General features: G+C 38.9%; 1 protein-coding gene across 2 annotated transcripts in view; it reads left to right on the top strand.

Annotated features, from left to right (window-relative positions):
• Window positions 1-24,000, top strand: part of grm1b (glutamate receptor, metabotropic 1b) — a 35,504-nt gene that overhangs the window by 635 nt on the left and 10,869 nt on the right. For both annotated transcript variants that reach the window (XM_089120125.1, XM_039673187.2), the window contains 7 exons: window positions 238-1,058; window positions 2,307-2,556; window positions 6,016-6,251; window positions 12,769-13,015; window positions 13,331-13,499; window positions 13,624-13,750; window positions 21,121-22,051. In XM_089120125.1, coding sequence (XP_088976251.1) covers window positions 338-1,058; window positions 2,307-2,556; window positions 6,016-6,251; window positions 12,769-13,015; window positions 13,331-13,499; window positions 13,624-13,750; window positions 21,121-22,051 — 2,681 coding nt within the window. In that variant the 5' untranslated portion in view covers window positions 238-337. The remainder of the gene's footprint in view (window positions 1-237; window positions 1,059-2,306; window positions 2,557-6,015; window positions 6,252-12,768; window positions 13,016-13,330; window positions 13,500-13,623; window positions 13,751-21,120; window positions 22,052-24,000) is intronic.

Below are 24,000 nucleotides of genomic sequence, written 5' to 3'. Positions count from 1 at the left end.
ATTCAGAAATAACGTGGTCATGGCAGATATCTAGGAGGATGTGCATTTATATTGTTTCTGAATATCAAGAAATAATCTACAAAGCACCAGGATATACTTTCACGTTGATTGAATCGCTTTTGACAAAGTGGATTTCTGGTTCAACACAGTCTAATTCAGTGACTTTAATCTACTGGCATAACCAGAACAAACCATTTCCAGTTCATGAAGTGATCCATTCTCATCTTTATTCTGCAGGGAAGCGTTTTGGATTGTCATGGCTGGACTGGAATGCAACACATATCTATGTCTCTTACCAGCAAGATGGAGCTGATTTGAAGTGGAGACGTCTGACACCATGACGAAGATCATGCAGAGAATAAACGCCATTGTTATTTTGTGTCTTCCAGTCTTATTGTTCCGTACCCATCCCATCTCATCAGCTGACGTACATCAGAGGTCCGTGATTCCCAGGCCAGCGTCCCGCTCGGTGGCGAGGATGGACGGCGACATCATCATCGGCGCTCTGTTTTCTGTCCATCATCAACCGGCGGCAGAGAAGGTCTCGGAGAGAAAGTGCGGTGAGATCAGGGAACAGTACGGGATCCAAAGGGTGGAAGCGATGTTCCACACGCTGGACAGAATAAACGCCGATCCCTACCTCCTTCCCAACATCACTCTGGGTTGTGAGATCAGGGACTCCTGCTGGTACTCATCAGTGGCTTTGGAACAGAGCATTGAGTTCATAAGGGATTCTCTCATTTCCATCCGTGATGAAAGAGACGGCTTGAAGTGGTGTGTTGAGGGAAATCCCTCCGCTCAGCCGCCGGCCACCAAAAAGCCAATCGCCGGTGTGATCGGACCTGGATCCAGCTCAGTGGCCATTCAAGTTCAGAACCTGCTGCAGCTCTTCAACATCCCTCAGATCGCGTACTCGGCTACAAGCATCGATCTGAGCGATAAAACCCTCTTTAAGTACTTCCTTAGGGTCGTGCCCTCTGACACTCTTCAGGCCAGGGCTCTCTTGGACATCGTGAAACGCTACAACTGGACGTATGTGTCAGCCGTTCACACCGAGGGTGAGTAAAAGCTTTGTGACCTGGAGTTCTGAAGTATCAAGATGTTTCTCCTGAGAAATAATATAGACACATTTTGATGCACAACAACAAGAGTTAAGAATGAGCAAGTGAATGTGTCTAGTAGCTTAGATCATTTGATTTGGGAAGAATTTGATCAATGCTTTGTATTGAAATCAAATCGGAGGATGGTTTGACATCTTAAGATCTATTCTGAGAAATGAAACTGTGAATTGAACTTTCTCATTGTTGTCCAAGAGAAACATTTAAATAGCATGAAATGATCAAATATCACTGGAGCCATGCAGGGTCAAAACCGCTAGACATTTTTAATCACCATATCATTATCAAGTGGTTGATACTGGTCTCATATCAAGCACAGCACATAATTCCAAATATAACCCAATCTGTGATTAAAAAGTGACACTGTAATCTTCTTAACAGCATTTGAAAGCACAATCACAAGCCGAGCTCTCAAATCATTCAATTAAATAAATGCCTGTGTCATAATCTGTAGTTTCATTCATTCATTTGCTTAATTCATTCAAACGTTATTTTGTTAGTTTATTCATTCAATCACTGTTCATTTCAGTTGTTCATTCGTCAGTCGGTCATTATTTGTGTTGTGCGTTGGTTCGTTCATTCATTTGTTTGTTTATTCTTTCATTCTTTTTAACCATTAATATTTTTCAATCACCCTTAACATCATATTGTACATTTTAAGTAACAGTAATGCTTTTCGAATTGAATTGTGAATACGGATGTTGTTTTCAATTCACATAATACACATACTTTGCCATTTCAACTCAATATCCTGATTACAATTCTGAATACTAATAGACAACTCTGGGTTTGTTTTTTGTGCAATATTCAAGACATGAAACTTTAAGGCGCAGTTTCACAGACAGGGCTTAGATTAAGCCAGGATTAGGCCTTAGTTTAATTAGGACATTAAAGTAGCTTTTAGTGACAACATTACTGGTTACAAAAACAATGGCACTGATTTAATATATCTCAGTTGCTTTCAGTTAAAACAGCTCAAATATGCATTTTAATCTGGGACTAGTTTAACATAAGTCTGTGAAACTGGGTGTTAATTAGTTAGTCTCTAGTCTAAAGTCAGTTTGCATCGTTCATCTGTTTTGAAGATGCTGTTGAGTTGTCAATCTCACTGCAGTCTCAGGCGAGCTGGATCGAGGTCATGAGAGAAGCTCTGATGCAGATGCTCTTGTTTTGGTGTTCGTTCCTCAGGGAACTATGGTGAGAGTGGGATGGAGGCCTTTAAGGAACTGGCATCTCAGGAGGGTCTGTGTATCGCACACTCTGACAAGATCTACAGCAACGCTGGGGAGAAACACTTCGACCGGCTGCTGAGGAAACTTCGAGAGCGTCTGCCCAAAGCTCGCGTGGTGGTCTGTTTCTGCGAGGGAATGACTGTTCGTGGTCTCCTCATGGCCATGAGACGCCTTGGTGTAGCTGGAGAATTCCTCCTAATCGGAAGGTGACTATGTTTAGTTTAAGGACATTAAGGACAGTTAAAGAAATTAAAGCATAATCCTTGATAGTTGCAGTTTCATAAAGCACCGGATCTATTCTGCTTAGAAATCATCATGGTTTCCTGATGCTGCAGGTTTCTATAAATGATGGATGACTGTCCCATATGTTTTATTTAAATTTTTGCTCAGGAGATCCCTCTCTTGTTGATGTAAACTATTTCAAACCTCTGTCTTAATGCCAGTGGAGTCTCTATGAAGTGAAAAGAGGAACATCAGTTGGCCAAGGATGCTTTATTCTAGGTCAAGGAGACAGTTTTAAAGGAGGCTAGTTCAAAGCCATATACAAGACATACTAGTCAGACTAGGTGGATTTGACTATAGTTAAAAGTGTGTACTGCATCAAAGAAAATTATTCAGTTTTAATGTTATGTAGGCTATTTGAGATAAATGGTGGATTTGAGACATTTTTAGAAACCCCCTGAAACTTAAAATGATGAAAATATTTCAATTTAGTATATTCTGATTTAAGACATGTAACAAAATGTATTCCGAATTTTTTTCATTCTAAATTTTTAAAAGTTAAAAAGCTGTAAATATTTAGGTTATAAAACTATTGTTGGGTATTCAAATTAAGAAGCACCACTTACGCAATTACGGTTCTCTTTGGTATGGTTTATCAGAGTATTTTTATTTTGGGAAAACTCACTGCATTCCAAAAACACACAAACATTTTTTTTTCGATAACATCATTTAGTGAAAGAGCGCCGCTCTTTTCTGAACACGGGTTTGGTAACTTACAAAAGACAATCTGCGTGTCATCAGAAGATTTTAGATCCTGTCTTCCGCCAGAGTTGTTTCATATTATGTTTTTTATTCTTAAGTACAGTCAAAAACAGACATACAGCACATTTAAGAGAATTTAGATGGAAAGGATCTCAAGCCGACAAGCTGAAGACATTACTGTACTTATACCCATTAATAGACACGTTACTTCCTTGAAAATAAATTACACAGCACTACAACATCCATAATGAAATGACCCTTTACAATAGATAATGCTTTACAATGAACTCTGTTACTCACCTGTTGAGTAATAAATAAATAAATAGTCTCTGTGTCACTTTTACATTTTAACATTTCAAATCCCATCTCCAAAAAAATGCCTAGCCAATGTTGATTCTTGTTTTATTACAAGCTCTGTCGCATTTTTTTTTCCAGCAGACTCTCCTCTGCTCGGCGCTTGTTTAAAATGGGTGATTCCCTGTTTGAGGTTTGAGAATGATCTGCTTTCAACCTTTCTCACTCACTGTGACAGCTATAAAAACTGGTAACCTGAAATTGTCACCTTGAAGAGATGGGGTTTTTTTTTTTACTTGATTTTAGACCCTTAAGGTCTAAAATGTAAACACATACACTCACCTAAAGGATTATTAGGAACACCTGTTCAATATATCATTAATGCAATTATCTAAACAACCAATCACATGGCAGTTGCTTCAATGCATTTAGGGGTGTGGTCCTGGTAAAGACAATCTCCTGAACTCCAAACTGAATGTCAGATTGGGAAAGAAAGGTGATTTAAGACATTTTGAGCGTGGCATGGTTGTTGGTGCCGGTCTGAGTATTTCACAATCTGCTCAGTTACTGGGATTATCACACACAACCATTTCTAGGGTTTACAAAGAATGGTGTGAAAAGGGAAAAACATCCAGTATGCGGCAGTCCTGTGGGCGAAAATGCCTTGTTGATGCTAGAGGTCAGAGGAGAATGGGCCGACTGATTCAAGCTGATACTTTGACTGAAATAACCACTCGTTACAACCAAGGTATGCAGCACAGCATTTGTGAAGCCAAAACATGTACAACCTTGAGGCGGATGGGCTACAACAGCAGAAGACCCCACCGGGTACCACTCATCTCCACTACAAACAGGAAAAAGAGGCTACAATTTGCAAGAGCTCAATGAAATTGGACAGTTGAAGACTGGAAAAATGTTGCCTGGTCTGATGAGTCTCAATTTCTGTTGAGACATTCAGATGGTAGAGTCAGAATTTGGCGTAAACAGAATGAGAACATGGATCCATCATGCCTTGTTACCACTGTGCAGGCTGGTGGTGGTGGTGTAACGGTGTGGGGGATGTTTTCTTGGCACACTTTAGGCCCCCGTTTAAATGCCACGGCCTACCTGAGCATTGTTTCTGACCATGTCCATCCCTTTATGGCCACCATGTCCCCATCCTCTGATGGCTTCCAGCAGGATAATGCACCATGTCACAAAGCTTGAATCATTTCAAATTGGTTTCTTGAACACGACAATGAGTTCACTGTACTAAAATAGCCTCCACAGTCACCAGATCTCAACTCAATAGAGCATCTTTGGGATGTGGTGGAGCTTCTGGATGTGCATCCCACAAATCTCCATCAACCGCAAGATGCTATCCTATCAATATGGGACAACATTTCTAAAGAATGCTTTCAGCACCTTGTTGAATCAATGCCACGTAGAACTGAGGAAGTCTGAAGGCGAAAGGGGGTCAAACACAGTATTAGTATGGTGTTCCTAATAATCCTTTAGGTGAGTAATAAGCTTACCTTGGCGACTAACGTTTTGGAAAAAAGGTTGATGATATATTGACTCATTATTTAAATGTTATTTTTGAACAAAAAAAGTTACATAATGTAGCTTTAAAATAACGCAGATCGGTGTCGAATGCATCTTCCATGCTGTTTCAAATTATATATAAAACTATAAAACTGCAGTGTTTGCAGTTATTCTTAAAATGGTAAACGTGAGGTCATTTTATATTGTATGTTTATTCAGTGTTAATCTAACTTCAATTTATATAAAACATTAACTGTTAGAAAAAAAAAAGTTTTTCACGCATGACATGGCAAAAACTTTCCAAGACAGATTTAATTTGACCTAAAAATGTAAATTAAAATCATTCCATGGGACATAAAAGTGCATGAAGATGAAGAAACAATTGATTATGGCTTTTAATACATTGAGAAGACACGATGCTGCAGGTAAATTGTTGTCATCTGTGAAATACGAGTGTCAACTGTAATAGTCAGTTTTTGGCATTCTGTTAGGAAGATGCTGAGAGGCAGATGGTGCTGATATTGCCATGGCCATAGAAAGATACCTTCATTATGAGCTCAAGCAACACACGTTCACGGTTCAAGCAGGAATGGACTGGGACTAAAAAAAAACCTTGGATCAATGCTGGCCTAATATAGACCATCGCCTGCTATGTAAACGTCTTCATGCTATTTTGATATGCCAGCAGTTTATGCATTGCTAGTTGCACACTATTCAACTTATTACCTCTTAGATGTTTTTTCAGAAAAGATTATATCAATCTGCTGGCAGCCATCATCTCATCACTTATGCTCTAATGATGAAACTTATAACACAGAGTAAGCATTGTAAGCATTACTGAATCTATGCCAAATTTCCTTCAGTGATGGCTGGGCAGACCGAGATGAGGTCGTGGAGGGCTATGAGCAGGAAGCTGTTGGCGGCATCACTATGAAGCTTCAGTCGGCAGAGGTCACGTCCTTTGATGACTACTACCTGAAGTTACGCCTCAACACCAACACTAGAAACCCCTGGTTTGCTGAATTCTGGCAGTATCGTTTCCAGTGTCGCCTCCATGGACACCCACAGGAAAACACGAATTATAAGAAGAACTGCTCAGGTATGAGGAGTGAGAGAGAGAGAGGCTGTATATGGGTCATTCCTACTGTATGTAGTACATTTCCATGCCCCCATATATTAGACAGAATATTAATGAATTCATATGAGTTAGTTTTCTTTTATTAAAGTATCACAATTAAAGACTCATAAGTAGCCTACTAATTTCTCAAATGGGGCAAATATTTTTTTTAGAAATATTCCAGGTATTTCTTCATATTTTCCTTTCTCTAATTGAACTGTCAAGCTTCTAGGTATTGTTTTAATTTTCAATCAGTTAAGTTTTTTAAAAATATTATCCTTTATCCTTTGCCCCCTATAATTTTCTGTGAATAAAACAGATATTTTGTCACTATTGTAACCATGTTATACTCTTTAGGGCTGTGTGGTACTGTATGTAGGGTTGGGATTCACCGATCCGGTACTGTGTATCGGCATCGGCTCTGATACTGCCATTTTTGCCAGATTGGCTGATCCAAATCCGATATTGTGTGTATACTATTCTGTGTTTGTTAAGCCCACAAAAGGCACAAAACATTATAAAGCACCAAGTTTTCGTGCACTATATTATAAGTGTTCTGAAGCCATTATGTAGTATAATATGAGATATTTGATATTTAAGTCATTAAATTTAAGATCACGTAAACTTTTCCCTCCGCTGCGGCTGTCAATCATTCTTCATTCAGCATTCAAACAGCAGACCGCGTTCGGTTACGACAATGAAACTCTCTCCAAGATGATTTAATGTTACTATTATTATACTTGATCTGTAGATAAAGGTCTATGGTTTCGCATAAAACAACTTTATCTTGCTGGACTTTATTGCTGTAACTTAATCATGTTACTTTCTACCGGGTGTCTGTTAGGCCCCGTCCACACTACTGCGTTTTCGTTTAAAAATGGAAAATTAAAACGAATACGATCTCCGTCCACACCAGCGTTTTATCTGCGTATTAGAATTGATCTCCGTCCACATTAAAACGACTGAAAACGCGGATCACGTGACCATTCACCAACACTGAGCATGCGCGTGCCGGTGTAAACGGTGGTTGGCGAATCAGGGAAGTATACGTCATGACTGATAACACCCAATCATAGAGCCGAGCGTCCGCCTCGTTTCTGAAGTCTTCCGTTTTGTCTCGTCCACACTAAAACGCCCTCCGGAGATTCAAAACGCAAAATGGAGCTGCAGCGTTTCTAAACTTCTCCGTTTTAGGTCTTCGTTTTTCCCTTTTTAGTCTGGACGGGAGGTGCAAACGTAGCAAAAGGTCTCCGTTTTTAAACGAAAACGCAGTAGTGTGGACAGGGCCTTAGATTACAACACTAGAGTAGAGTCAGAGCACTGTAATTGTTCTTCACGCGCACAGTAACTGAAATTTAAAACTGTTAAAAGAAAAGGCTCAATAAACTATATTATAGATAGATATTGTATAATACACTACGCATGTCTTTCCTTTGTGCTTTGAACTTTTCAATGCGGACTCGCTGTGACTCCATGTCGCCTCAAGCGCATCATTCTGCTCTCGGGAGAATCAGAAAACCAGTCATCTGGTGTAACCACCATTTGCCTCACGCAGTGCAACACATCTCCTTCGCATAGAGTTGATCAGGTTGTTGATAGTGGCCTGTGGAATGTTGGTCCACTCCTCTTCAATGGCTGTGTGAAGTTGCTGGATATTGGCAGGACACTGTACGCCGATCCAGAGCATGTCAAAGATGCTCAATGGGTGACATGTCCGGTTGAGTATGCTGGCCATGCAAGAACTGGGATGTTTTCAGCTTCCAGGAATTGTGTACAGATCCTTGCAATATGAGGCCGTGCATTATCATGCTGCAACATGAGGTGATGGTCGTGGATGAATGGCACAACAATGGGCCTCAGGATCTCATCCTGGTATCTCTGTGCATTCAAAATGCCATCAGTAAAATGTACCTGTGTTCGTGGTCCATAACATAAGCCTGCTCATACCATAACCCCAACACACCATGGGCCACTCGACCCACAACCGCTCACTCACACGACGCCATACACGCTGTCTGCCATCTGCCGTGTACAGTGAAAACCGGGATACATCCATGAAGAGAACACCTCTCCAAAGTGCCAGACGCCATCGAATGTGAGCATTTGCCCACTCAAGTCGGTAACGACGACGAACTGCAGTCAGGCGAGAGCCCAATGAGGACGACGAGCATGCAGATGAGCTTCCCTGAGACGGTTTCTGACAGTTTGTGCAGAAATTCTTTGGTTATTCAAACTGATAGTTGCAGCAGCTTTCCGAGTGACTGGTCTCAGACGATCTTGGAGATGAAGACGCTGGATGTGGAGGTCCTGGGCTGGTGTGGTTACACGTGGTCTGCGGTTGTGAGGCCGGTTGGATGTACTGCCAAATTCTCTTAAACGGCTTATGGTAGAGAAATGAACATTCAAATCATGGGCAACATGCAGCTCTGGTGGACGTTCCTGCAGTCAGCATGGCAATTGCACTCTGCCTCAAAACTTGCGGCATCTGTGGCATTGTGCTGTGTGATAAAACTGCACATTTTAGAGTGGCCTTTTATTGTGGCCAGCTTAAGGCACACCTGTGCAATAATCCAACACATTCTCACCCCAAGGCGTCACCTTTGACCATGCTTCAATATTTGACGTTTTAGGCGCGTCAGTTAAGCGTCAGTTAGAGGACGCGGTTAGGTTTAGGTATGGGGTTGGGGTAGGGTACACGCGATCCTAGGGCGTCATCTAACTGACGCTAAAGGGCGCCTAAAGCGTCAGATATTGAAGCATGGTCAAATGCTTCCCAAGGCGTCAGTTAGGTGACGCCTTGGGAGTGAGAATGGGCTGAATAATCATGCTGTCTAATCAGCATCTTGATATGCCACTCTTGTGAGGTGGATGGACTATCTTGGAGAAGTGCTCACTAACACAGATTTAGACAGATTTGTGAACAATATTATAGAAATAGGCCTTTTGTGTACATAAAAAAGTCTTAGATCTTTGAGTCCAGCTCATGAAAAATGGGGGCAAAAACAAAAGTGTTGCGTTCATAATTTTGTTCAGTGTATACAATTATTTTGAAGTTCTTGATATAAAGCATCGATTATTACTAATTGGATTATGCACTTTCCCTGCGGAAGTTCCTCCGCTATTTGCTATTTTTCAGATGCGCTCATAATATCAAACTAATGTGGGCTCTGTACTCGTTATTGCCTCATTAGCCTATCGTTTATAAAAAAATATCTATATATTGTACAAACTCAATGTCCCACCCAGACCTAATCATCTTAAATGGCCTTACTCTTTGCACCCACACTGTAAAAAAAATGTAATCACAACATTTTTTCAGTTTGTCTTAGATAATTAGATAATTAATGTAGTTCAGATATGTTTGATAATTAAATCAATCTCCTTCATTGTATTACAGTAACTCAATTTTTCCATTTCAATGAACTTAACATTTTAAGGCAACCAGGTTACTTATTTTTTAAGTTAAACCAAAAAAAACTACTCTATTAAAAAAACTACTCTACTCTATTTCTTAAATATCATGCTTTGTTTTTCATCTTGTTTGATTAAATTACAGTCATGTTTACTAGTCAATACTTCACTGAGCAAGCTTTAGCTCTCATGCTGTTATTTTTTTAGTTATTAGTGTCTGACCAGAGTATGATATAAACATATCTTCTTAAATTGCAATTGCAATATAGATTTAAAAGAAAAGTTAAAAAAATTGTACTGCAGAACAGGAATGACCCATTTCGCATGCTACAGTATAGCTGTTATTTCCCAAAACAAAAGAAAATAAAATACTTGCTTATTAGGTTTATACTAATTTAAAGCCACATTTTTGTGTTTTTTGCTCTTTTTGTATCTTCAAAACATTCTCTGCTGACTGAAAAAGGTGATCTAGGTAAATTAAACTTTTTTTCATGGCACATTTCTGGCTGGCTGGGTTGATATGTATTAACATAAGTTATTTAACATCCCTATTTAAAGACTACAACACTCTGTAAGCATGTTGTCAAAATGACACTTGACTTTCTTTTCTGCAATTGCAGCCACATCTTTCACAGTGCAATAAATACTTTACTGTGATAAATAATGTTTTTTTTTTTAACCTTTATACAACTTATTTAAGTGCCATTATAAATATAGGGAAGCATGCCACTCACTTTATTATCTGATTTTATGCTACTTTCATGTTAGTTGTCCATTTGTGTGTGTATTGCTTTGCTATATAATTTTTTATTTATTTATTTATTTTCTATTTTAGTTGTTTTAGGCAAGAGGTGAACTTTCATTGGTCAAATGATTTTGAAGCAAAATGATCATTTTAACTCTGTGCAACGAACATAAAGCCAAAATGAAAACTGTTACAAATAATCAAACAGAGAAATGGTCATAGTGTGTTGTTCTGTTATTATTTCTTTGTCTAGAACTCCAAGATGGTAAGTGAATATTTTTCTGAAGAGCTAACGTGGAGACACCTCACTTCAGAAATATAGATAGAGGTCGACTGATATTGTACAACCATATGAATTGAAAGTAAATTACGCTCTGTGATTTTGTAAGTCTTTTTTTCTACAATTTCGGATCACTAGTAAAGGTTATTAGAAAAGATTGTCCTTTACTATTGTCAATAAGGTCACAAAGCGGCACTGTATATCGGTTGACCTCTAATATATGAAGTTATTGGGATGTTTTATCCCCAAAATATTGGCATCTGTAAGGGTACTTTGGTTTGAACTTTACTGTATATCCCAATAACATTAACTAGATCTCTCATGCCAGTTGGCTATGCTGCATGGGGAACTTTTTTTAAGCTCAGAGCATTTTTAGTTGCTTGTGCTAATATGAATCAGAGCCTTCAGAGAGAAGAAATAAAGAGGTCACGCTTCTTATTTCTATAAATTTGGCTCCACTTACAACTGCTATCTGCTAAATATGCACCAAAAAGCAAAACAACAACAACAACAACAAAAAAAAACACTGTATCGATGTCATACTGTGACTGTGGTGGAAGAATTTTAGAGTGTTTGGTGTTTTGTTCTTCACTATTTTTGACACAAATAACTGAATTTTAAACATGGTAAATGGGGCATATAGTATATATTAATATATCATATTTTATGGGCATAGTATAGGCCATAAAATATTACAAAATGTAAAAAAAAATAGTTTTGAACGTTAATAGTTATCATTAACGTTAATAGTTATCATTCATTATCGTAATGATATTGATGGGATTTTTTTTATGAGATTTGATGAAACATTTTTATATGATGGGTGGATATTTGAGTTGAAATATCATATCACAGTATCATATCTTTACTGAGACCTTCTGTCCTAAATATTTCTCTTTGCATGTAAACAAAAATATGTTACTTTTGCACATAAATGATTGAATAGAGAAGCGAGGGTGTAAGAAACACTGAGAAATCCTTCTCGCAATCTGCCTCTATCATTAATAAAAGATGGATTTAATGTTTCAGTTTGTCCTCAAAGTGTCACTGCTTTCTTATGGTTAGTGCGTTTTTAAATTAGGGATCAACCAAGACAGCATTTTCAGCAAAGCATGCCTAGGTTTCAGCTTTCGCCCGTTGCTTGCTGCAATGCCCTTTATTTTACACATGTAATGTGAGAGCCATGTTATGATGAGAGTTTTCTTTGAAAAAGTGTTTCTTAATCTTCAAAATCATCATATTTATCAGCTTCGGTGCCTGATACTGCTTCCTGCTGGCTTGTTACAGATCACCAGACAATGATCCGATAGGGTGTCCTTTGACATTGCCCATTCCTTTGAATTAATACAGTGACCTTTTTTCCCTATTGTCAGCCACATTTACATTTGCTTGAGGGAGACGGGCAAGAATGAGAACATGGATGAATAATTAATTTCCATGCTCAATTAATAATAATGTCAACATCATGACCATTACTAATTAAATGCTGAGTTTGGTTACATAAATGGTTTGCTTCACCATGGCAACAAGCATTTCCTTTTGATCTTCTGTTTTAATGCTGCTGTCCCTGTCTAATGGAAATAGAACGAACTTACTGTCCTGTCGCCCGTGGCTTCGGAATAATAATATGTCTCTGGACACCCTATCGTTGCCTTTCAAGTGCTCAAAAATTCTATAAAATGTGGTTGGAAAATATGGCTGAACTGTTACAATGGGTTTTTTTGTAACAGTGATTTTCGTTTAGTAAAATAATTATTTCGTAGAATTTGCAGGTATTGCTAAATGATTTAGTGTAGTCAATATGAAATCAAAATGGACCCTATTTACTTTCTTAATGCATGTTTCTGTGTTTTACTGTGCACGATTTTCCAAAGAAAAACTATTTGTCTTCATTGTCTGTATAAAAAGACTTTCCTTTTCAGCTAACATCACTTAGCAGGCTGTTGGACAATGTTAACAATGATATATAAGGAAGTAAATTGGGTTGTTTTATGTTGACTAAGACGCTCAATTTGACACGGTGATGCTCTAATAATTGCTGTTTGGTTTGCTGATTCTCTCAGGTTATGAAAGCCTTGAGGATAACTATGTCCAGGACAGTAAGATGGGGTTCGTCATTAATGCCATCTACGCCATGGCCCACGGCCTTCATGATATGCATGAGTACTTGTGCCCGGGTCACGAGGGACTTTGTGAGGCGATGGACCCCATTGATGGCAGCAAACTGCTAGACTTTCTCCTCAAAACCTCCTTTACTGGTGTGTCTGGAGAAGATGTGTGGTTCGATGAAAACGGGGACTCGCCTGGCAGGTCAGTCTTACTTACTGGCCTACATAAAGCGATATTTCATGCACTAAATGAATAAAAGAAAAATAGCTATTAATTAATTTTTCAACCACCGTGGAGTTGCATCCAATAAGTCCAATGGCCTGGCTTCAGCAAACACTCACTTGAATTTATGGATGTTTTGAGAACGCTTTACTAGGGAGTTTAGATCTCGCAATTCTGACTTTATATCTCCCAACTGCGTTTTATAAAGTCAGAATATAAAATCAATCAATAGCAATAGCAACAATGATAATTATGATTGACTGTAAAACAACTTTGTGTCTTTCTTTCGTGAAGGTATGACATTATGAACCTGCAGTATGTAGAGCCTGGAGTCTACGACTATATAAACGTCGGCTCGTGGCATGAAGGCATTCTGAGTATTGATGATTATATGATCCAGATGAACCGCAGTGAGATGGTCCGATCTGTCTGCAGTGAGCCCTGCTCCAAAGGAGAAATCAAGGTAAGTTTGTATATTTATTAGCATTTAGCAAAAACCCTCACCTTTTTATTGCCGTTATTTTACGTTGCGTCTTCTTAAAGAAACTTTAATCCACTGGGGAAATGTGTGTTATGTGTCCTCACAGGTGATCAGGAAAGGGGAGGTGAGCTGTTGTTGGATTTGTACAGCCTGCAAGGACAATGAATATGTCCAGGATGAATTCACCTGCAAAGCCTGTGAACTGGGATGGTGGCCAGACGAAGAACTGCACGGTATTTCATTTGCAATAGTCATCATTTTATTGCAATAGTTATTGGTAAAGCTGCAGTCCGTAACTTTTGGGGATTAAACTGTAACACTTTACAATACGTGTGCACTAATAAGCATTAATTCATGCTTAACTAATGCACAGATAATACTGATTGTGGATTAATTCCATAATAACTAATTTTTTTAACTAATAGTGTTAATTACCAGAATGAGCCAAAGCCTTGTATTTCAGCTTCCAAGTAATATAACAGGTACACTAATATGCATTAATTCATGATTAATTACTTCATTGGTAGTGCAAATTCATGTGCAAATTACTACAATTACTAAATGACTAGTTAATAATGATGTGCCCCATCAAGTAAAGTCATACCATAATGATACCTTTGCAAATCATTAGCTAATGATTAATTAAAGCAGTCAAGTGGAAGTTGAAGTGCATAGCTTTGACTAATTGTGATAATTAACATTAATTTACACTATTAGTTAAGAAAATATGTTATTAAGAAATTAATATACAATGACACATTGAATTAATAGCAATTCATGTATTACTTAATCTATTAATCATATTGACTCTTTATTAGTTGCTGATGCAGTAATCATCAATTAATGGTTCAGTTCTTCATTAGTTATACATTAACTCATGATTATCTGTGCATTAGTTAAAGGTATAGCGGAGGATCTTTCCGAATTTTAGAGAAGACCCACCCTCTCCAATTTTTAAAAAAAATGCACAAACACAACACTCTTGCTCCCGAGAGGGAACGTCTATTACGCCATGCACAATTATGTTGCAAATTCTAAACTAACTCAAAAATATTCATAAAAAAGACAACATGTCAAATGCCCTTCCGTGTTTTATTTACTTATTATACTGATCGATTGAGTGACCGAGGACTCGAGACATGATATGTGAAACCCTGTATCACACGAAATACGTTCTGAGGAAACTATTTTGCAAATCGCAATTACGTTACATAGCAACATATAGGCTAAGCAGTGCTATTACATTGGTCCTTAACCTAATATCTCTCATTGTTAATACGTTATTTTTATACATAGTTGCATATGGAGAAGTAGCTTGTTGCATTTGTGTAATAATAAACACACAAGGTTTTAGAATATTTCAGCGTGATACCATTTACCATTTTGGTCAAAAGGCTACTTTAGACAAATTGAGATGTTTACCGTGTCTATGCGGTGCATGACTCGTGCCAGGGCTAGCATCGTAGCTTGCATTAACTTTTACTAGTGATTTTAAATGGATTTCTCCAAATAGCGTGACAAACTTTACCTGTCTGGTAGAATCTTCGCGACTGCGGCATCAGTGAGAAGCCCAACCTGTGCTTTTAGCGCACGCCAGCGTGTGATATTCACCCAAAATCACTCTGGTCTTGTTTCTATATTCTGTGGCCTTTCTCTTCTTATCATACACTTCGTAAACATTTTTTCTCTTTCGACCCTCAGCCATTTTCAAAGGAATGGCTGAAACCATAACTCCGACATAATACACCTGAAAGTGAAAACTACATAGGGATGAGCACGTAGCCTACGACGGCCTTACGTAAACATATCACCAGAATGATTGACACTTAGGTGGACCAATAGTATAGACTACCCACCCGGAAAAAGAAAATCCTCCGCTATACCTTTAAGGATGAATTAATGCACATTAGTGCACCCGTATTGTAAAGTGTTACCGATTAAACATTATCCAAAATACATTTTTGACCAAGTACATAGCTTGCTTGCCTTAGCTCAATTCAAAGCAGTAAGCTTGTAATAATATTTTAATACCAGTGGTACTAGTGAATTTCCGCGGGAGATTCAACTCACAACTGTACACATAAAGAAGAGTCTAGACTAGTAGGTTATATTGCATGTGAGGATGTTGGAGGTGGAGATTTATAGTCTTTTCCAAGTTTAAATGACTATCACCAGTGACAACTGGACACTCACCCATTGTAAAACGCAAAAGACTTCGGACTTCAGAGTGACTGCAGAAAAAAAAGAGACTGCAACCGGCCCATGCGAAAATAAGGATAATATTGGAAGGGCATTAAATGTAGTCATGCAATGCTGGTGTTGTTTATGTTAACAATTTGAGAACAAAGAATAATTCGCACGGTTTGACGTGATATGATAAGCAATCGTTAGATTTAATCAGCGCGATTTACTGCAATGTAATCCCTTAGTTGGTCAGAACAAAAGTGGATGTTACTTACTACTTTAGATGATGTTTTCCAGTAAAAAATTCTTATGTTGGTCATACTTCCAAAAAGTAGGATCTGTGATTCTGAATGACAATTTCCACACTGGCGTGGCAACTGACAGCCGCACACTCTCCTCAAAACATTGTGTTCATCCGCGCTGTGCCGTGCCGAGGCACAACTCATGTAAAGTTGATAATTACGCAAATAACTGCAATGGCAGATTTTGAACACAGATGGCGACAAAGAGGAAAAACTACGGACTGCAGCTTTAATGGGGTCAGATTTCACACGGTCAGATGTTTCTCGTAAAATTCCTCAGGAGAAGTTAAAATAGATACTAATAGTGACTATAGAGGACCAGGTAGAAGTATAAATCTACTGTATAAAATGAATCTGCATAGTATAACTGAGAAAATTAAATTTGATCTTTGAACTGAATTTGAGAAATGTTTGAGGTCGTATTGAAGACTCAGATTACAAGCTTAAGTATCTTAGTTTCTGTTGAGTTTGAGATCTCTTTTCAAGCCGTAGAAGAGAGATGAGACTACTGAGGTCTTTTTCTTAGCAATAAATAAGTAAATACAAATCTGAGAATCAAGAGACTTCAGCAAAAGTCTCCAAAAATTCTCTGTTTAGTCTTGTAGTTGTCTTTGAGAAACAATGGAGATACTGTACTAAAGGGAAATTATGTGACATAATCAACCAGTCTTTTTTTTTTTTTTTGAATGTTTTTTTTATAAAACTAAATATTCAAATATACAAACTAGTCCACATCTTAAAACAATCCATTATCTGTCAGCATTTATTTTAGCAGGCTTCTTGAGGAGAGGTGTAATATTATTTTTCTAAGCAATTAAACTTACTGTGGTGACTTTTGCATGGACAAACAAAGGAAACGTCTTCAGAAAAATGTCAAAATCCAGTACCTTAAAGATTTACCTATATGGTGCTTTTGCCAAAAGTTTTGGTAATTTACTTTAATCGGTTTTGAGTTTTGAAGAAAATGTGTCTGAATCAAAGAATCAAACACCCATGCAGAGGACTATTCTCCGAGTCTTGCATTATTACTGATTTGGCTCTTTACGAGACCTTCACTGTCCTATTTTCAAAAGGTTTCCCATGACACCTGAAGGCCATTTATCATTTTTACAGATTGCTTGTGCCGTACAACTTATCGCCTGTGACAGCCCTACTTCACTGCCTACTTCTCTGGCCTATTTTCATACACTATGATGGTCAATGTCAATGCAGAAGCTTAGAGTGTCCTAGCAATGTATTTTTCATTAGCTCTATAGTTCCATGTTTCTGCCGTAATGCACAGATTCACCATAGCTCAAGAAAAACCCTTGGTCAGGAGGAATGCTGAAAAATATGAATTTTATTGATCTTTTAGGAAGTTATTTATATCCTGCTAGATGTAAATGGTTGTGTCGTTGAGTTTTAATCTTTCTTAAAAGGGTCTGGCTTTCATGAATTCTGGTGTTGGTAATGAGGAAGCATTCATTTCCTCTCTCCTGCTGCAGTCTCTCAAGTCTCCTTTGGCTTGGTTCTTTCTTATGGCCGGTCCCTTAGTGGAGATGCTGTTTATTTTTAGGTGAGCTGGAAACCTACTTTAGCACTTGGTGCATAAGCGAGCTGGCCACACTCAAATGGCCAGTCCTACAAAGACACGCAAAATGCAAAGTGAACGCTTTTGCCATTTTTATTTCACATTCAACAATGTACGCTTTGATCTCACTCCCCTGTTGGCCTCTTAAAGTGTTTGCATATTGGTGGAGGCATAAATTCATAATGCATCACATCTTATGAATAATTTGAGTCTGCAGGTGTGTTGGCCTTTGGTAAAATAAAACAGACCCATTTTTTGAGAGGTTGCCAGGGCATTGCTAGGTGGTTAAAAGGTGTTCAGAAACAATTAACTGTATTGCTATGCAGTTGCTAGGATGTTCATAATTTTTACTTTTGAGGTCGTTTGAGGTTGTGGTGCATTGCTATGCAGTTGCTAGGGTGTTCAAAATTGTTTCTAGGGCATTGCTACTGTAGGTGGTTACTTACTGGTCCAAATCAACAGAACACATTTCAAAATTCTGTGGCCATTTGCCAGGATGTTGCTATGTGGTTTTGTTTTTTGTGCATTGCTATGAGGTTGCTAGTGCATTGCTAGGTAGTTACTTACTGTCCCATGTTCTGAGTGGGGTTTAGTGCATTTCTGAGTAGTTGCCGAGGGCATTGCTAGGTGGTTACTTACTGGTTCAAATCAACAAAACTCAATTCAATTTTTTTTTTTTTTGTGGCTGGTTGCCAAAACATTGCTTTGTGGTTGCTAATGTGCTCTGTGCTCTCAGCTCTGTGAGTATGTTTTGTATGTTGCAATGCAGTTTGGTGTTCAAAGTGGTTCCCTAGTATTTTCTGATCTGTATTTTTGGCAAGGCTCCCCCATCAGTGTAAGTCTTTTGGATTCTTTTGGTCACTTTATTGTACATCAGACTAAATCGAAAGTTTGATGCTTATAAAATTAATTGCACGTCGATAATAGCACGGTGTAGTGTTGTAGTCAAGACCTGCTGAAAAAAACAATAGAAACCATTACAGAAATGGTAATGGTTTCCACTACAAAACCATTACAAACCATCAGCCGTTAACCATTAAAACATTACAAAATGGTGTCCATTACGTAGTGTGTTTTGGGCCATATTCTATTAGGATGTATTGGTTTGTATAGGTTTCCATTACAAATTTGTATTGGTAATGATATATTTAATGGGTTCCATTACAGTTTGTATTGGTTCTGATTTGTAGTGGTTTCCATTACAAACATGTATTGGTCATGATTTGTATATATTTAATGGTTTCCATTACAAATTTGTATTGGTCATGATTTGAACATATTTAATGGTTAGGACAACCGATGTGTGTGGGTCAGGTTTTGACCTGATCACTCCCGACAAGAGCTGTTAAACCTGAAATCACATGGGACCAATGTTTTGACCAATGGCTATGACCAGTTTTTAAAAAACTGTATCTAGCCTATTAATCATGTGTAGCCTACATTAAATCATTATTATCAAACCAAAGGAAACACTAAATTTATTGGAGTCCTAATGGTTCATAATGGTGTCCAGTAGATACCAACATGTAACCTATAATTTTCAAAGGTGTTCTATTGGTCCATAATGGTATCCATAAAAAAACAAATACCACCAATAGAAGAAAGCAAATTACCAATAGAGACTTACTAGGACCATCACAGTTTCAATTAAAACCAATACAGAGAAAAAGACAAAACATGCCACCAATAAAAGAAAGCAAATTACCAATAGAGACCTGACCATTACAGTTTCCATTAAAACCAAGACATTTCCCTTTATAACCATTAAAACCATTAGGAATTCTGTTATGGTTTCTATTGTTTTTTTCTATTGAGTGTGTTGAGACCAAGACCAAGACTTGAGTGTGTTGAGACCGAGACCAAGACCAAGACTTGAGGGGTTGAGACCAAGACTAAGACCAAGACCTGAGTGTGTTGAGACCAAGACCAAGACTTGAGTTTGTTGAAACCAAGACCAAAACTTGAGTTTGTTGAGACCAAGACCAAGATTTGAGGGGTTGAGTCCAAGACCAAGACTTGAGTGTGTTGAGACCAAGATCAAGACCAAGACTTGAGGGGTGGAGACCAAGACCAAGACTGAGTGTGTTGAGACCAAGACCAAGACTTGAGTTTGCTGAGACCAAGATTAAGACCAAGACTTGAGGGGTTGAGACCAAGACCAGAGTGTGTTGAGACCAAGACCAAGACCCGAGTGTGTTGAGACCAAGACCAAGACTTGAGGGGTTGAGACCAATACCAAGACCTGAGTGTGTTGAGACTGAGACCAAGACTTGAGTGTATTGAGACCAAGACCAAGACCTGAGTGTGCTGAGACCAAGACTTGAGTGTGTTGAGACCAAGATCAAGACCAAGACTTGAGGGGTTGAGACCAAGACCAAGACCTGAGTGTGTTGAGACCAAAACCAAGACCTGAGTGGGTTGAGACCAAGACCAAGACCTGAGTGTGTTGAGACCAAGACCAAGACCTGAGTGTGTTGAGACCAAGACCAAGAACAAGACCTGAGTGTGTTGAGACCAAGGCCCCGTCCACACTACTGCGTTTTCGTTTAAAAACGGAGAATTAAAACGAATACGATCTCCGTCCACACTAGCGTTTTACCTGCGTATTAGAAACGATCTCCGTCCACATTAAAACGACTGAAAACGCAGATTACGTGACCATTCACCAACACTGGGCATGCGCGTGCCGGTGTAAACAGTGAATGACGAATCAGGGAAGGATGCGTCATGACTGATAACACCCAATCATAGAGCCAAGCGTCAGCCTCTGCGTCAGCGTTTCTAAAGTTCTCCGTTTTGTATGGTTTTGTCTCGTCCACACTAAAACGCACTCCGGAGATTCAAAACGCAAAACGCAGCTGCAGCGTTTCTAAACTCCTCCGTTTTAGGTCTTCGTTTTTCCCGTTTTAGTGTGGACGGGAGGTGCAAACGTAGCAAAAGGTCTCCGTTTTTAAACGAAAACGCAGTAGTGTGGACGGGGCCCAAGACCAAGACCTGAGTGTGTTGAGACCAAGACCAAGACCAAGACTTGAGTGTGTTGAGACCAAGACCAAGACTGAGTGTGTTGAGACCAAGACCAAGACTTGAGGGGTTGAGACCAAAACAAGACAAGACCTGACTAGACCAGCACTCTGCAATTTCATCTGAAAGATACACATTTACTTCCTGAGAAATGTCTTATATTTAATAAATAAAGTTAGAATAGTGTAACAATAACAGTGTATACAGTTATGATAATAATAATACACTATGTAGACCATGTAAAATAAATCTGACAATGCAAAGGAAATTTAGTGATGTCCCTGCAGTTGTGGTCTTGACTGTTCTTGAAATCCAAAGTCCTATTGGTCTGAGATTGAGATGAGACAAGACCTAGTACAATAACAAATGCGGTTGATACCTACACAAGACCGATACCTTCAAAAAGTGGTCTCGAGTACTACAACAGCAATAGTGATGCTTGCCTTGACAAACACTTTTAATACTAATGTCATGCATTGTGTTAATAGTCTCGCATTGATATAATAATTTTGTCTTGTCTTTTCAGTCTGTGAGCCACTTCCCCTGCGCTACCTGGAGTGGAGTCATCCTGAATCCATTGCTGCTGTCGTCTTTTCATGTCTGGGCATCCTAGTGACCAGTTTTGTCACCTTCATCTTCATACTGTACCGAGACACGCCAGTCGTCAAGTCCTCCAGCCGTGAACTTTGCTACATCATCCTGGCTGGCATCTTCCTGGGTTACATTTGCCCATTCACTCTCATCGCCCGTCCCACCCTAGCCTCATGTTACCTGCAGCGCCTCCTCGTTGGCCTCTCTGCCTCCATGTGCTACTCGGCTCTCGTCACCAAGACCAACCGCATTGCTCGCATTCTGGCCGGCAGCAAGAAGAAGATATGCACACGTAAACCGCGCTTCATGAGTGCCTGGGCACAAGTGGTGATCGCATTCATCCTCATCAGCGTGCAACTGACTTTGGAGGTCACGTTGATCATCTTGGAGCCTCCAGAGCCGATTAAGTCCTACCCCAGTATTCGAGAAGTGTTTCTAATATGCAATACCAGTAATGTGGGCATGGTGGCGCCACTGGGCTATAATGGCTTGCTCATTCTCAGCTGCACCTATTATGCGTTTAAAACTCGCAATGTCCCTGCCAACTTCAATGAGGCCAAGTACATTGCCTTCACCATGTACACCACCTGTATTATCTGGTTGGCCTTTGTGCCCATTTACTTCGGCTCCAACTACAAGATCATCACCACGTCCTTCTCTGTGAGTCTCAGCGTGACGGTAGCTCTCGGATGCATGTTCACGCCAAAAATGTACATAATACTCGCTAAGCCCGAGAGGAACGTACGCAGCGCGTTCACCACCTCCGATGTGGTGCGTATGCATGTGGGCGATGGAAAAATTGCTTGCAGGAGCAACAGCCTACTAAACATGTTCAAACGTAAGAAGAACACATCTGGAAATGCCAAGTAAGTAGCTCAGCGGCATTAGCACAGTCTCTCTCCGTCTTGTTGCGCTAGAGCCCATGGATCCAGTCCTGTAATTCTCTCCAGATCTCAGGATCATGCCATTTCCAGGAGCCTACTCAATTAACGGCTTTCTCAGACATCTTGTGATTTTCAGGTCAACTACAATTAAAACCTGCACACCCAGGGGCGTCTAAGCAGCAAGGCTGAGAGAGACTGTGTGACTACAGTAGCTTTAAATGTATGTATGGCAAGTGCAAGAGTTAATTATTCTTCTACAACCAAGTATTAAGTTGCTGGACAGTTTCATGGAGTATATCAGATAATGGAAGGAATGTATCAGCCAGAAAAAGATTTTGCTATAATTTTTATTCTACAGTAAATATATTGGGGGTATCTACAATTGAAAGCAGTGAAACAAAAAAAGTAAAGCAGGAGTACAGAGAAGGACTTCTCACAAATAAGCCAAGATATGTATGACCTCTGCACCTAGTTGTTTATGGTTGCAACTTGTTGCATTTAATATAGATCAAATTATGTATATGCTGTTTTGCAACAGCTGTGGTATAATGTAGAGTTGGAACTAATTGTTTTATAATATTAGTTTTACTGTTACTGTTAAAATACTGTTTTAAAAGCATTTTTTCAATTCAAATGTCCCATAATACGAAGTTGTTTATGCACTGATGCCAGAGTAATTATTTGTTATGAATAATCTGGTGTTTGGTTTGAGTCCAAAAATAATAAAATAAGCTGAAGTTCCTTTTATTTGTAAAATATATTTTGATATAAAGTGGGGATCAAAAGTCTGAGTGTAGAAATGCTGCTATTTGTTATTTATAAATGTAATATTATATATATATATATATATATATATATATATATATAATATACACACACACAACAGTTCTGTTTCTCGAATCTGATTGGCTAAGAGTCTTCTCCAGCCGTGCGATATTCTACCAGTGTCCCCAAAGAAGCAGTTTCACCTTTTGTATCACACCGCTTGCAGTATTACTCCCATTGAGTGTCATGGTGGATGAGCATTCCCACTATAATTTACAAATACTACAGTTGTTGTGTGATGGAATGTAGGTTTAAGAGTTTTTTTATGAGAAAATGTTGTTATTTAGATCTCAAATGCGTGACTAACATAGCGCCTGTTTGACAATTTGTTTGTGGACCAGGCCATCAGCAACCATTCAGCGTGTGAAAGTTAGGCAGCAAAGACTGTCTTTATGAGTGAGTCAGTAGCAAGTTGGCAAGACGTTATTTATAGTTTATTTAAGTCTCGTTTCTGGCCTACAAGGAAGAAAAGAAATAGTCGAATAAACTCGTTATTTTTGTTTGTTTTTTCGCACAAAAAGTATTCGCGTCGCTTGATAAACATTTGAGCCACGGTAGTCACTTGGGATATTTAAACATTTTCTTCATTGACTTTCTGGGCCGTCAAGAGGCAGTCCCTTAGGCAGCCAATGTGGTAGTTATACAGCTCTCAAATTTAATCAAAAATATCTTCATTTGTGTTCCGAAGACGAACGAAGGTCTTACGGGGTTGGTACAGCATGGGGGTGAGTAATTAATGACTTAATTTTCATTTTTGGGTGAACTAACCCTTTAATTGACTATAGCATGGTAATGAATAATGCAGACTGATCTCATGAAATGACGTATATATGACACGGCAATTCGTATTTCCATTTTTGGCGTGCTATCAACACACATAATCGCTTTTCACCGTGTTTATGAATGCCGTTGACTTAACGTTACATTACTGTATATATGACCTACCCCAACGCATTCCCTAAACCTACCCGTCACTGGGGTTAATACCACTAGGGTCTTCCCCTACCATCCTAGGAAGAAAATATCGCTCCCCAGATGTAGAACTACATTTTGATTCGTTTCGCTCGGACATTTAACTGCGTGTACATACACGCGAAATCCCCCGG

Source organism: Pimephales promelas, chromosome 15 (genome assembly GCF_988280905.1).
Source record: "Pimephales promelas chromosome 15, fPimPro1.hap1.1, whole genome shotgun sequence".
Taxonomy (NCBI): Eukaryota; Metazoa; Chordata; class Actinopteri; order Cypriniformes; family Leuciscidae; genus Pimephales; species Pimephales promelas.
Note: the sequence above shows the minus strand (reverse complement) of the source record. Positions and strands in the feature narration are given on the sequence as shown.